Source organism: Nothobranchius furzeri, chromosome 18 (assembly GCF_043380555.1).
Source record: "Nothobranchius furzeri strain GRZ-AD chromosome 18, NfurGRZ-RIMD1, whole genome shotgun sequence".
In the NCBI taxonomy this organism is placed as follows: Eukaryota; Metazoa; Chordata; class Actinopteri; order Cyprinodontiformes; family Nothobranchiidae; genus Nothobranchius; species Nothobranchius furzeri.
Genome location: NC_091758.1, coordinates 17,553,894 through 17,567,744, shown reverse-complemented (window position 1 = coordinate 17,567,744; position 13,851 = coordinate 17,553,894). Strand labels below are relative to the sequence as shown.

The 13,851-nt window shown below is 41.9% G+C and overlaps 1 protein-coding gene across 2 annotated transcripts; it reads left to right on the top strand.

Annotated features, from left to right (window-relative positions):
* The first annotated feature begins 4,020 nt into the window (after positions 1-4,020).
* On the top strand, positions 4,021-13,250 carry pank2 (pantothenate kinase 2). Of its 2 annotated transcripts, none has more exons than XM_015969385.3 (7): positions 4,021-4,374; positions 6,358-6,710; positions 6,832-7,085; positions 9,133-9,276; positions 9,637-9,760; positions 12,452-12,577; positions 12,669-13,250. In XM_015969385.3, exons 1-7 carry the CDS (start codon positions 4,161-4,163, stop codon positions 12,717-12,719), a joined length of 1,266 nt encoding a protein of 421 aa, XP_015824871.3. In that variant the 5' UTR covers positions 4,021-4,160; the 3' UTR covers positions 12,720-13,250. The 2 variants fall into 2 exon arrangements, with proteins under 2 accessions (XP_015824871.3, XP_015824870.3); XM_015969384.3 differs by having other exon boundaries at positions 9,133-9,309.
* Positions 13,251-13,851: the final 601 nt, after the last annotated feature.

Below are 13,851 nucleotides of genomic sequence, written 5' to 3'. Positions count from 1 at the left end.
AGAAACGAGACCCAGATCGTTTCCTCCAGTGTGGACAACCAGAACGTCAGGGGGACCGTGTGTGGAAGAATAAAAGCTGGGTAGGACGCCCCCCCCAGCGCATGCCTCCTTTGCCAAACCACTGGACAGTGGCTTTGAGACTAAAGTTTGCCCCAAACTGCTTCTGAGCCGCCTCTTCACCCCGTCTGATGTAACTGGAACCAATTATCCAGATTACTGGGGTGGGAGGCTGCTCAGCTTTGGTGGTAGGTGTAGTTTTGGGGGGTCTGGAGACATGTGTGGGTGCTGAATCCGTCTCTTTGCGACGACCTTTGAGTCTAATCATAGTGGGACGTTTCTGCTGAGGGGTGTCCTCAGACAGAGCTGGGGAAATCAGCATTTTCATGACCTCCGTCACTCAAATGCTTTCTTTTCCCCAGCAACTGAATGCGAGGAGCATCCTTGAGCTGGAGAGAAGATGGCTGCCTTATCTCAGCTAAGGAAATTCCTCTGTAACGCGCCAGCATTTTATATCTTGTGTCTTCACGATTAGCCCACAGCCTGGGTAGGCCTATCAGGATCTGCTCTGGAGTGGTTTTCCTCTTATCTCTCTGAGCGCTCCTTTTCTGTGGCCGTCTCCAAGTTTAGGTCCTCCACCACCTCTCTTACCCATGGTGTCCCACAAGGTTCTGTGCTGGGGCCTCTGCTCTTCCTCCTCTAACTGCTTCCTCTTCAGCACATCCTGAGCTCCTTCAAAGGAATCTCCTATCATCTTTATGCAGATGACATCCAACTGTACATCTCCTTTAAGCCCCATGAGATGTCTAAGCTGCAGCTGTTACACACCTGCTTAGACTCTATCAAAACCTGGATGGCTGGGAGCTTTCTTCAGCTGAATGAAGATAAGACTGAGATCCTCATCTGTGCCCCAGACAAGGTGGTTCCCAAAGTCAGAGACTCTTGGTCAGCTTGCTTCTCACACCAAACCTTCTGTCAGGAATCTTGGCATGACCTTTGACCCACCTCTCACCCTGGATTCTCATGTCAGTTCTCTTGTTCGCTCTTCCTTCTTCCATCTCAGGAACGTTGCTAAGCTGAGTCCCATTCTGTCCCGTTCTGAACTTGAGACAGTTATCTACACCTTCATCTCCTCATGCTTAGACTACTCTAACTCTCTTTTCACGTGTCTGAGCAGAACCTCCCTGAACCGTCTACAGGTGGTTCAGAATACCTTTGCTCGGCTTCTGACCAAGTCCTCCAAACACACCCACATCACCCCGCTTCTCCTCCAGCTTCACTGGCTGCCAGTCAACTTCAGGGTTCATTTCAAGATCCTGGTTCTGGTCTATAGGGCCTTACATGGACAAGCACCATCTTACATTGGTGATCTTCTTAGTCCCTACACCCCCAGCAGGTCCCTGAGGTCCAGTGATCAAAGCCTACTGGTTGTGCAGCACACCAGGCTAAAGACCAAAGGTGACAGATCATTTGCTGCTGTGGCCCCCAGACTCTGGAACTCTCTCCCCCTGAGCCTGAGATCAGTGGACTCAGTGGTCTCCTTTAAAAAGCAGCTGAAGACTCACTTGTTCAAGCTGGCTTTTGTATGACCTTCTTCACCACTCTCTATTTATTCTCCTCTCCCCACCTATTCAACCTTCCTCAGGATCCACTGATTTCCCTCTTTCCTATTCACTCTCTCTCTCTTTCTTAACATTTTTAATCACAATTGTCTATTTTTGCTCATTTAAAATATATTTTAAACATTTTCTAAATGCTTTTTTATATTTTTACATTTTTTGTTTTTGTGAAGCGCCTCTTGATTTTTATCTTGAGAGGTGCCATAGAAAAGATATTTTCTTCTTCTTCACAGAACGGAGTTTTTTGTGGAGATAGATGTTAAACCTCTGCTGGTGTCCACAGACACTGCTGTCTTGAAAAAGACACTTTTTGTTTCCTCTCTGGACTCAATCTGATGAGAAGACTTGTCAGATTTCAATGCAGACACACTTTGTTCACGTGTTTCTGCAAAGCTAGTTCCTCTGAAGCTAGCCAGGCGCTCATACCTGAGTTGTTTGTAAAACAGCTGTCGCTCAGAGGACCTTTGTTCTGACGGGAAAGCTGGATGGCTTTTTGAGAAGACAAAGAGAACTTTGTACTCCATGATTCCTGAGCAGTGAATAAATATTAAGATAGTTATTCACCAAATGCACCAGATTTCTCCAAAGAGAGCTGCGAACGGATGCTGTTTACACCACACAAAACCAACCAGTTTTCTGCGAGCAACTATCTGTCCAACCCAACCACCTTCCTCAAAGCAAGTCTGATATTGAAGATCCTGTCTAGATTCCACCAACTGATGATGGCAGTGTGAGGTTTCTCCCAGACCTGTCCGGTCCAGTTTGCTGCAGCGGGTTCTAATGAAATACTAAAGACCAGATATATCGGTCCTACCTGAGTTCAGTGAAGCAAATAAAATAAATAAAATACATTAACTTACTTTGTGCATATGCAGCAACGAAACAGTAGAGGGTGAACCCTACTTAAGACCCAGCAGAGCGCATCTTCTAAACTAGCACCCTCTCAGCACCCGTCCCTCACTCTACTGCACACTCCTTGTTCGCTTCCCCCTGTGATCGATTATGCTGCCTCACTGCCACCTAGGACTGCCTGAAGTGTTTGTTGTTAGCCTCAAGGGCAACCTGCTGGCTTGATTATTACCTGTAAGACGCTTTGGACAAAAGCGTCTGCTCAATATATAAACACAAACATACTTACGTAAGTGGCATGCAACAGGTCATCATGGCAACAGGGGGCTTTGAACAGGAGCTCAATCAGGATCTCTGGAGTGACCAAAGTTGATCAGATGAACTTTGACCCAGAAACAGATAATTGTAGATAATATTAATAATGATACATCAAACTTATATAGTGCCTGTTAGGACACTAAAAGACACGTTCATGCACTCTCGCATTCACACACTGCAAGTGATGGTAAGCTACTACGTAGCCACAGTCACTCTGGGGAGGTCTGACAGAGGCGAGGCTGCCATTTGGCGCCGTCGGCCCCTCTGACCACCACCAACACAGGCAAGTTGGGTGAAGTGCCTTGCCCGGGGACACAACAGCAGAATACCCCTGGCAGGAGCTGGAGTCGAACACGTGATCATGACGCAGCCCGCTCTGCCTCCTGAGCTACTGCTGCCCCAAGATGCAACACTCATGTAAGATTTCCAGACCAAGTATTTTTGTCAAGGCAGATAGTGATAAAAACAACCAGTTTCAAGTAAGGACAATTTACAGAGACTTTGAGGTGAACGAACGAGAATGCCTGTGTTTATGCTGGAGTGGTTGTGCTGGTGTGAATAAGCCATGAAAGTGACTGACGTGCTGCTCCATTTTCTGTGGCAGCTTCTTAACTGCCTGATTGCAGCTGTGAAGCTCTGGATTTTCCTTATGCTGACTTTCCAAAGTGACAAGTTGATTATTGCTGTGTTTGAAGAAGATTTTTGGAGAATATTCCACACACTTTAAATCCACACACTAACTGTTTATGTCATGGCATTTTCAATAAGATGACAGAGAAAAGGCACGTGAAGGAGCTGATTAAATAAATAATTTCACCTGTGCTACCATGTTAGTATGCATTTAAATTTGCATTGTATATTTTAAAAATGTGTAAATTAGATTTTCATTACCAGGGATGCTGCCAAGGATGTGGGTCCCCATGAATAAGTATTTTTTATTTAAATGAATTTTCAAGTTGAAATAAAAATGGACCCCTGTCAGTCATGGACCCTTATAATAACTTAATCCCCCCCAGCTTCCCTGTAACCTACCTAAAGCTAATTTTTCTCAATCATAATGAAATATAACTGTGGCCGAGATGTTATGCATGCTTTCGTGCGTTTTTTTTGTAAACTAATGTCTTAAATTTGACTTTATGAAAAGTGGCATCACCTAATTTTGTAAACTCGTTTTCTGATTGGATAAGGTTCCCTTCAATCCCGTCCAAACCCCGCCCACTTCATCTTGACGGCTACCATCGCGGAGCTCAGCCATTTAAAACAGTCTATTTAGCCAGCTAATTACGCCTGCTAACATTTGGTTTGTATTTCCTTCAAAGGGTTAGATGTTTAGCGATTTATTTAAAACGTGCACCATATATGTAGTGAACTAGTTCAATGGCGTTTAACGGCCACCAGCACGATAATGAGATTGTGGACGAAGATGAAACGCCTTCGAAGCTGCCGCGGTGCAACAAGGAGATGCACGGTCACCTCAGAAACGACCCCCAAAACGAGGCAGCCGCGCCCGCAGGACCTTCTACATCCGACCGCTGGGCGTCCAACGCGACACCGAGGCATCGGAAAGACTCGGTTAAAAAGACCAGGCCGCGTAAGTGTTGACAGCGTGGGCTTCGTCTTAACAAGGGAAGGGGTCTTGATTATGAAAATTTAAAGGCGTTTCCTAAAAACAGTCGGAGCTGGAACTAATAACAGCCGGTGAGAAATCCTACACTTTATTATTACCTGCTGTGTAAAGCATAATGCGTGCGGGTTTGATCATAAACGCACAATCAGCGGGTCTTTTGGATGCGTTATTTTATAGATGATGGCTGTAAACAGAATCTATTTAGCAACAAGATGGCGTTCGCGGTACACACTGTACTGCTGCTGGGAATGAAGCTGCTATTGTTAGCACATCCACCCAGGTGGCTCCATCGTTACTAATCTATTACACTGATATGAATTAGATCATTAAAACCCGGAGGGTTGTAATTTAGCAGCGGATAAGGCAGAAGTCCAAAGCTAATGCGCAAAATTTAAATGTATTTTTTTAGGAAATAATTAAAAATATATAAAAACTGCGTGTGACAGAATCAGTAGCAGTAGACCCATCAGTAGTTAAAAACTAAGGATGTGTAGCAGAGGTGGTTCAAAATGGTAGAATATGCATCATTTACATGTTAGGTGTCCAGTCAGTTCAGCCTTCATCTGCTACAGAGCTGGGCTGAGAGGGATGGAGAACATTACCAATGATTTTCATTCTATCTAGGATTGATACGCTACCCACAATGCATCTTCCATGGTACCTATCTGAGGAAAAAGCTAAACACTGGTTATTAAGAGGAATATTTGATAAATCGCCCATTAATTAATATCTATGGTTGTATATTATTGTTTTGACAGTGGTTTATAATATTTTTATGTAAAAAAAAAAGACCTAAACTTACTTCTGGTAAACAGAGTTAGAGATCTAACCTTTTAACATTCAAACACTAAAGTAGTTGTGTCACATTGGTAGGACCCAAAATGCAGAACCCAAGATGACACAAGGCAGGAGGTGAAATAAGAAAATATCCTTTATTTGGATAAGCCGAGATCAAGCAAAAATAAATCCAAAGGCAGGGAGCCAGTAGTCCTAAAATATTCAATTACTGAGCTAGAGACGAAACACTAAGACTAGAAAAGACTGAGATTCAAAGCTAGAGACTAGAGAAGACTTGACAGAAATACCACTATGGACCGACACCAAACTAGAGACAAGACAGGGCTTAAATACACAGGGAGAACAATTAAGGAAACAGGAGGCAGGTGTGTGGAGCGAGGGCTGGAGGGAAGGCAGGTGACACAAATGATCTAAACGGGGGAAACAGAACCAATGGAGGGCAGAAAAACTTAAACCTAAAACTAAACCTAAGACTGAGGGAAGGACTCACAAAAACACATACACATACTGACACACACAAACTCATACACACATACAATGAACTGGGGAATGGACACACACACACACACACACACACACACACACACACACACACACACACACACACACTGAGCAGGGGATGGCACACACACAGAGCTGGGGACAAAGAGGCTGGAGCTACAGAACGTGAAGGAAGACCTGGAGGGCTGGGGATGAATGAATGACACAGGACTTGGGAGGAATAGACTTTAAAGCGCTACAAACATAAGACACATAATTGAGACGCAGACAAAGGACACATGAGGGCGCTATGAGACACAGAAGGGACTCGAGAGAGGATGGAGAAACATCAGGAGACACATGCAGGAAGGGGCAGACACAGACCATGACAAGTTGTTTAACCAATAAGGAAGATGAAGGCAATACAATGCAGATTTTCTTCCTGATTGTTTCCAAGTGTCGGCTGTATGACTAGTTATGTAGTTTGTTTACATTGCTGTGGTTCACATCTGTTCAGTGTGACTGGTGTGTTGGCATCTCCATCAACATGGCATCAAAGTACTAATGGTTATGCAGCACCTCTGCACAAAGCATTTGGATGTGTGCGTTGATCTAATGATGAATGATGTTCCTGAAAGGCTCTTGCATGAATGGTTTCCCATATTGCAGCATTTCCGTGGTTTGGGATGGACATCGGAGGCACCCTGGTGAAGCTTGTTTACTTTGAGCCCAAAGACATCACAGCTGAGGAGGAGCAGGAAGAGGTGGAGAACCTGAAAAGCATCCGGCGCTATCTAACCTCCAACATAGCCTATGGTACAACTGGCATCAGGGATGTACACCTGGAGCTGCAGGACCTGACGTTGTGTGGCAGGAAGGGCAACCTACACTTTATTCGCTTCCCCACGCACGACCTCCCGGTATTCCTACAAATGGGTCGCAACAAGCATTTCTCCAGCCTCCACACCACCCTCTGTGCCACAGGAGGGGGCGCTTACAAGTTTGAAAATGACTTCCGTACGGTGGGTTTGGCCCCCAGCACCTTCTTTCTGCAGTTTCCTCCTGTGTTTTATTAATTTCTCCCCATTGAACAGTCCTGACAATGTCCCTGATGTCTTTTTTTTTAATATATATATATTAAAGATGGCGGACCTGCAGCTCCACAAACTGGATGAGCTGGACTGTTTGGTCCGGGGGGTGCTGTACATTGACTCAGTGATGTCCAGTGGACCTTCTGAGTGCTACTACTTTGAAAACCCCACCGATCCAGACCACTGTGTTCAGAAACCCTATCTGCTAGAGAACCCATATCCTCTGCTGCTGGTGAATATTGGCTCTGGGGTCAGCATCCTGGCCGTCTACTCGGAGAATAACTATAAACGAGTCACTGGGACCAGGTAATGACACAATAACCATATAAATATAAATTCACTTTAGAAAACCATAATTTCTATTAGACGCTGCTGTGATTGGGTGGTTTCTCCACATTTTACTCTATCGAGCACTGTCAGTTAGCAAAGATTCTAACAGCTTAACCTACATTAGCCCAATGCGGACAGTTTGATTGACATTAAATGGTACATGGCGTCCTTTCTCTACATCATTGATTATGTGTCAAATCCTAGAAAGTCGTCTGTCATGAAACCTGAGACTGCAGCACAGTTTTAAAGCTGAAATGGCAAATTTGGAAAGCTAATTAGCTTCAAACATTTTTTTCATGCCACTTAACCAGTGTTGGGCATCTTACATTGAAAAAGCAATTAGTTATAGTTACAAATTACTTTTTCCTAAAAGTAATTAAGTGAGTAACTCAGTTACTTCATTGTAAAAGTAATTAGTTACCTAGCAAAGTAACTAACTTTTACGTTCTATAATACAGTTACGTTCTATAATACAGGCCGATCGATATGGTGTTTTTAAGGCAGATACAGATAAAAAAAAAATTTGTTGCTGATGGCCGACATCTAAAGCCAATTATTAAGGCTGATAATATATATATATATATATATAATATGATTTAGCAGCACATTGATTGTGGAAGACAACTCTCTTAAAGACAAATCTCTTAACATTTATTGAACTTCAAATATAAAACAAACTCAAAACATTAAAAAGAAAACGGTGTGTTGGGGTCCTTCGGGTAATTTCTTCAGTCTAGTAGTGACGGTAGTTGGCCACACACGTGCCTATTTATTATTTTGTTATTGGCTCTTAAAAATATTTTCAGCCAATATAGAAAAAATTGAATATATCAGCCCAATATATCGGCTGGCCGATATATCTATAATATCTATAATGTCAAAGATTTTATTTACCAGAATGACTCTTAATGTCTAGAATGAATATTTGAGATATCTGGAATGTTCATTCGGTAAGAATTTTCTTATGGATATCTGGAATGTTGAAGCCCCAGCGTGTAATATTTTTACCGGTTTCCTACCAAATTCTGTGTATTCAGTGCACAAACTTGCCCTTTTTCATTAATATTTCTCACCAACATCAATTGTAAATACTCTTCTTAGCTTGAAGTTTTACATTTCTAAATACATAAACTGTGGTCGACGCTCCGTGGTCATCCACCATCTTGAAATGAGATGTGAGTTTTGAGAGTTGTGATTTGAAACTTGCACATTGATTGTTTTGTGCAAGTTACAAAATGAAAGTTTCGTGTTACAAAACAAGAATTACAAGTTACAAAATGAAAGTTACAAAATATGTTACAGGTTACAAAGCTTGGTACAAGTTGCATGTAATATTGTCCTAATCCTTGTGCCATAAACCAGAACCACAAGAAGATGTGTGCTAACGCAGTCACAGACAGGAGGCGAGCTGGTGCTAGCATCACCATCACCTAGCTCCTACATGGAAATACATTAGCTAGATGACCAATATAACTAGTAATAATGTGAATAAAAGTTGTTTTCAACTAAACAGCAGAAGAAACTTTAGTGTCCTGGACATGATCAGTGAGTCAAACAAGAAGTTAGATGGTTCAAAACTATTCTTACGTTTATACATAAACAAAGTTGGACATGTTTCACCTTTATTTTTTATAAGGAAGTAGTTTATTTACTCACATGAGACATTAATGTGAAGTACTTTACAGAACATTGGGATATTTTAGATAAGATGGTTTACAGACATATGTTTAACAATCATCTTGAGTTTTCTGTTGGGCTGAAAACTGAATTTGCTGTTGATGTTTCACTAACCCACCGTATAACAAGGACGTTTCAGATGAGGTAAAGTATAAAAATCAGAAAACACAGAAATCAGAAAGATAAAGATGAAATTTGTAAGAGACTTAAAGAGAGGCCCTGGAGGTTTGGCGGTTAGAAAACAAAGAAATAAATTGGAGCAGATTGAATTAAAACAGACACTCTGTAGTAATTCAATTATTTTAAATGTGTGTGTGTGTGTGTGTGTGTGTGTGTGTGTTGCCAGCCTTGGTGGTGGGACCTTCCTCGGCCTGTGTTGCCTGCTGACTGGTTGCTCTACTTTCGAGGAAGCTCTAGAAATGGCTTCTGAAGGGGAGAGCACCCGTGTGGACAAGCTGGTTCGGGACATCTATGGAGGAGACTATGAGAGGTTTGGGCTGCCGGGCTGGGCTGTGGCCTCAAGGTGCGGTTTACAGCTGCTTCTGTTGTTCTTACTGTTGGTTCGAAGCCTTTTTAAAAGGTGGATTCCAACATTAACAGATCTTCAGTGAAGCAGAGCAAATTCAGTTTCCCTAACTCCTCACTGTGGTGTGGTTATCATTTCATTTACTTGAACACAAAGTTTAACATTAATACGAACCAACATATGAATAGATGATTCATAAATGGCCACACCAGTTTGTCTATTTTCCTTAAACCAGTTTTGGTCTTTGAACGTTGGCTACGCAGTCACTTCTACACCTCAGGACTATGCTACCTCCATTATGAATCTTGTTTGATTCTTTTTTAGTTTTGGCAACATGATGTCCAAAGAAAAAAGAGAGTCGGTGTCCAAAGAAGACCTTGCAAGGGCAACCCTGGTCACCATCACCAATAACATCGGCTCCATCACCAGAATGTGTGCTCTCAATGAGGTAAACCATGAAGGGGGCTTGGTTTGTGAGGAGGGAAGACAGGGCAGAAAAAAAAATGAACAAAGCTGTGTTCATTTTGACATTTTCACTTGGTTTTAGTCTTTTGCCTAAAATTCTTTTTCATTTTAGTCACAATTAGTTGTCCAATTTGTTTTAATTGTAGTCTTATTTTAGTCGACTAAATAGAAATTGATAACACAGTAAGTTTAAACTTATGTAAAGGTAATCTCAACTACACCTACTTGAAACCGTAAAAAAATAGGAAAGTGCACATTTCACACTTTGGATCAATAAAATTCTATATTTATTATTGTTTTAATACAAATGAATGAAAAACCAAAATACGCACTTGACAGATTGATTTGATTGTGTCTCTTAAAATAATAAACAAATCTGTATAATGTGCTGTAATATTTGTAAATATGACATGAAAGGACATCATATCATCAAAACATTTAAAGGTGTTACTTTAATAATACGAGGAGGTAAACTAAAGGTAAGAATTGTTTTCTGGTGTATTTCTTAAATAAATATAAGTTTTCCTGCATTATTTTACCAAGGTGGGCTGCCTGAACGTTTTTCTCACAAAAACATCACTAGAACACTGAAAGCTGATATTATTATGGCCATAGCGGCACTGTTGCTAGTTTATAAAAACATTACGGTAAATGCTGTTATCTGTGGAGCAGAAAGTATGCAACCTCGGTGGATGGTCCTTCAGTTAATTCCATCAGGAGAATACAATGCTGATTGTAGTTTTCTGGTGCTGTAGTTTCTGGAAATGCTCTGAGTCCTGTGCCTGCTGATGACATCATCATACATGGGGCAGCAGTAGCTCAGGTGGTAGAGCGGGTTGCCTCATGATCGGAGGGTCATGGGTTCGATTCCAGCTCCCGCCAGGGGTGTCCTGCTGTTGTGTCCTTGGGCAAGACACTTCACCCAACTTGCCTGTGTTAGTGGTGGTCAGAGGGGCCGATGGCGCCAAATGGCAGCCTCGCCTCTGTCAGACCTCCCCAGGGCGGCTGTGGCTACAAGTAGCTTACCATCACTAGCAGTGTGTGAATGTGAGAGTGTGTGAAAGCGTCTTTGGGTGTCTAGAAAAGCGCTATGTAAGTTCAATGCATTATTATACTACAGCAATACTGCTCAGCCATCATTTATCGCATCTCTTTTTCAATTCTGTTCTCTCACATAAGAGTTTAGCAGTTATGTTATTAAATTTGTGTTTCTTACGGCCTAAATGTTTTTGAATGTGGTAACGCAACTTGTCTCATACAGCCAGCCAGTCATCTATTGTGATGTCATCAATAGGAGCAGGACCCCGACCCAGCCAGAAGGAGGTGCTTCTCAATGTCAAGGCGCCTGGCCTCGCAAGGCGAAATCTTGCAAGGCTAGGCACCTTGCTTACGAGGACACTGTCCTTCCTTGATCATAGAAAACAGTTAAATGTAACAGACTTGCATCACATGACCGCGGCGGTCACATGACACGTGAGATAACGTTATATTTTATAAGTATTAGTTTCAATATAAATGTATAATGAGCCCTTTACTTTTTGAATTGTGTTTATATTTGTTAAAACTAAATATGTAAGCGAACTACCACCTGCTAGCCACCGAAGCTGCAACTACTAAGCAACTAACCAACCATATTTGCCCCCGAAGTAGCTGCTGGCTTCTGATCCACCATCCTTTTGAAAATACTGAGATGTATTCTGGGAAATTTTTGACCAAGGCTAGGCTACAAGACACCTCCCATGTACCCTTGCTCAGCTAGCTAAACAGCTAACAAACGGAGAACACACGCCTCGGTAGAACATGAACATTGGAACACGCCTTGGCGGTTCCTGATGACATATCTCCTAGGAAACCGGGGCGGGACCAAGACATCAAGGCGAGGTTGCTTGGCGTTGAGAGACACCCATAGTGTCCCCCAAAGATGCTATGCCCATGTCCTATGTCCTTCAGATTAGATTTTTAAGGTTATATGTTACAAAAACGTCAAATGTTTTTCAACAACTGGATGCCATTTTATTCATTTTAAACAATGTTTCGATGGGTATTTCCAGAGATGAGCGGTAAAAACTATACATTGTCTCTCTAATACTTTTCCTCCCAATAGTATACATTTTCTCCTTTTAGATATAAAATGTTTCAACAATTACCGGCAGCTTGTTCAAACAGCGGCCGGCTCTGCACTGATTGGTTCTCTTCCTGTCTAGTCCCGCCTGTCCCATTTGCTGATTGGTCATTTTGTCAGTTCCTCCCATCTTTCCCATTTTCTGATTTCATTACTGTCAATTTTTGTTTTTGTCTTTCATTGAAAATCTTGCTCAATACTCGTCATAATTTTGTTTAAAGAGAAGGTTCTCTTTTCAGTGTAGTTGTCATCTGCAATAAAATCTTTTGTCACAAAAAACCCAAAAATATTTCATCATGGATATTAACACTGGAACAGATTCAAAAGTAATCTGAGACTTTCCACAGAGCGGCTGTCAGCTGATTCCTGTTTGCCTTCAGCCTCTTTACGGTGCTGCCTTGTTGCATCTTGATCAAGCAGCATTGTACAGGGCTATGAAGGCGTAGAGGAGGTGGTCCACACATCTGCCCAGGCTAAATCAAGTCTTGTTTAATCCACCTGTGATGTTACTGCCTACTAATATTTCTTTGTGTCTGTTTGTTTTCCACTCAGAACATTGAGCGAGTGGTGTTTGTTGGGAACTTCCTGAGAGTGAACACCCTTTCTATGAAGTTGTTGGCGTATGCCATGGACTACTGGTCTAAAGGCCAGCTCAAAGCTCTCTTCCTCCGCCACGAGGCAGGTCACACAGAGCAGCCCGCCACTAATGCAGGTTCTTGTTGATTGGTGGTGATTTCTAACTTGACCTTTATGCCCTGGCTGTTTTTAGGGGTACTTTGGTGCTGTTGGAGCCCTGCTGGAGCTTCTGCATCCGTCCTAATCAGTCTTCGAACAGAATAAACAACTCTTATTTGAGGCAACAGCCGTGAGCACTTTAGACTGTTGGAAGGTTTTCTCTAGTGGCCTGCTCCCCCAGCCACCTAACAGTTACCGGTAATGGGCAGGTTGTGGTTAGCCTGTTTTAAAGTCTTCAGAAGTCTACCTGGATTGAAAGTTTTTTTTCAGTGTTGGATACAGCTAATTGTGACATCGTTGAGATTTAGTATGAAACATCAGGTGTTACACAAAGTATTTTGTGAATTACATTCATCAGACAGTCGTGATCTGAATCCTTACACCTTTTTGGGGTTTGGACCAAAAATGCTTCTGAAGAACTCTGATTTTGTCCTACAGAGGAACACAGACAACACTTGGTGTTTCACAACTTCAAGACTTTATGAAAGTAATTTAAACACTTGGTTAATCACAGGAACTAGTCTTAATATCTAAATTATGGTCCTTTTACTGCAAACTGTGTGACAGTTTAAGCTCTTTGTAGTTCAGATAAAAATAAATGTGAAATGGTTAAAGATCCATTTTTTCTTATTATTTTCAGGAATATTTTTGTACTTTTTTTGTTCTAGTAGAGCTTTTATCCAGACTTGACTCTGAAAAGGGTCAAATACTGTTTCCTCTTCATCCTCTGACTGATTTAATGTGGGTTGTTACTAAATTGTTAGCAGTGATGATATTCAAACACCAGAACTGAAAATTAGACGGAGGCTGAAACAACACCAAATCACAAAATCTACAGTTTTTAGTTTCCTTTCTGAAGGCTGATGCGGTCAAAATGCTTTTAAGGATACTATTGCTTGTAAAATAATCATCCACCTCCTGCACCAGAGCATTTGCACAATCCTCTATACTACTGAAGTGCCTTCAGGCCAGTGCACGCATGTCAGGAGATGCTTGAGCAGATGATTAAAATGATAAACTTCTGTTTAATCACACTCTAGACAGACTTATTTTCTTTTCATTTTTTATGAAATGCTGAGCCTTGTTGCTTCCTTCCAGTGGAGGAGTCAAACCTTTCACTTCTGTCTGTTTAAATTCAGTGTGTACACCAGTATCGAAGGCCTGAGCCAGTGATCAGTCCATTAGGGACCAAAATCAACCAGAAACTGGTTTCATCG

Bases quoted from the DNA above. Each gene is read 5' to 3' on its own strand.
- pank2 (XM_015969384.3), top strand. From the start codon at position 4,161: ATGGCGTTTAACGGCCACCAGCACGATAATGAGATTGTGGACGAAGAT. The intron at 6,711-6,831 runs GTGGGTTTGGCC...TATATATTAAAG, and splicing joins TTGAAAATGACTTCCGTACG to ATGGCGGACCTGCAGCTCCA. The intron at 7,086-9,132 runs GTAATGACACAA...GTGTGTTGCCAG, and splicing joins AAACGAGTCACTGGGACCAG to CCTTGGTGGTGGGACCTTCC.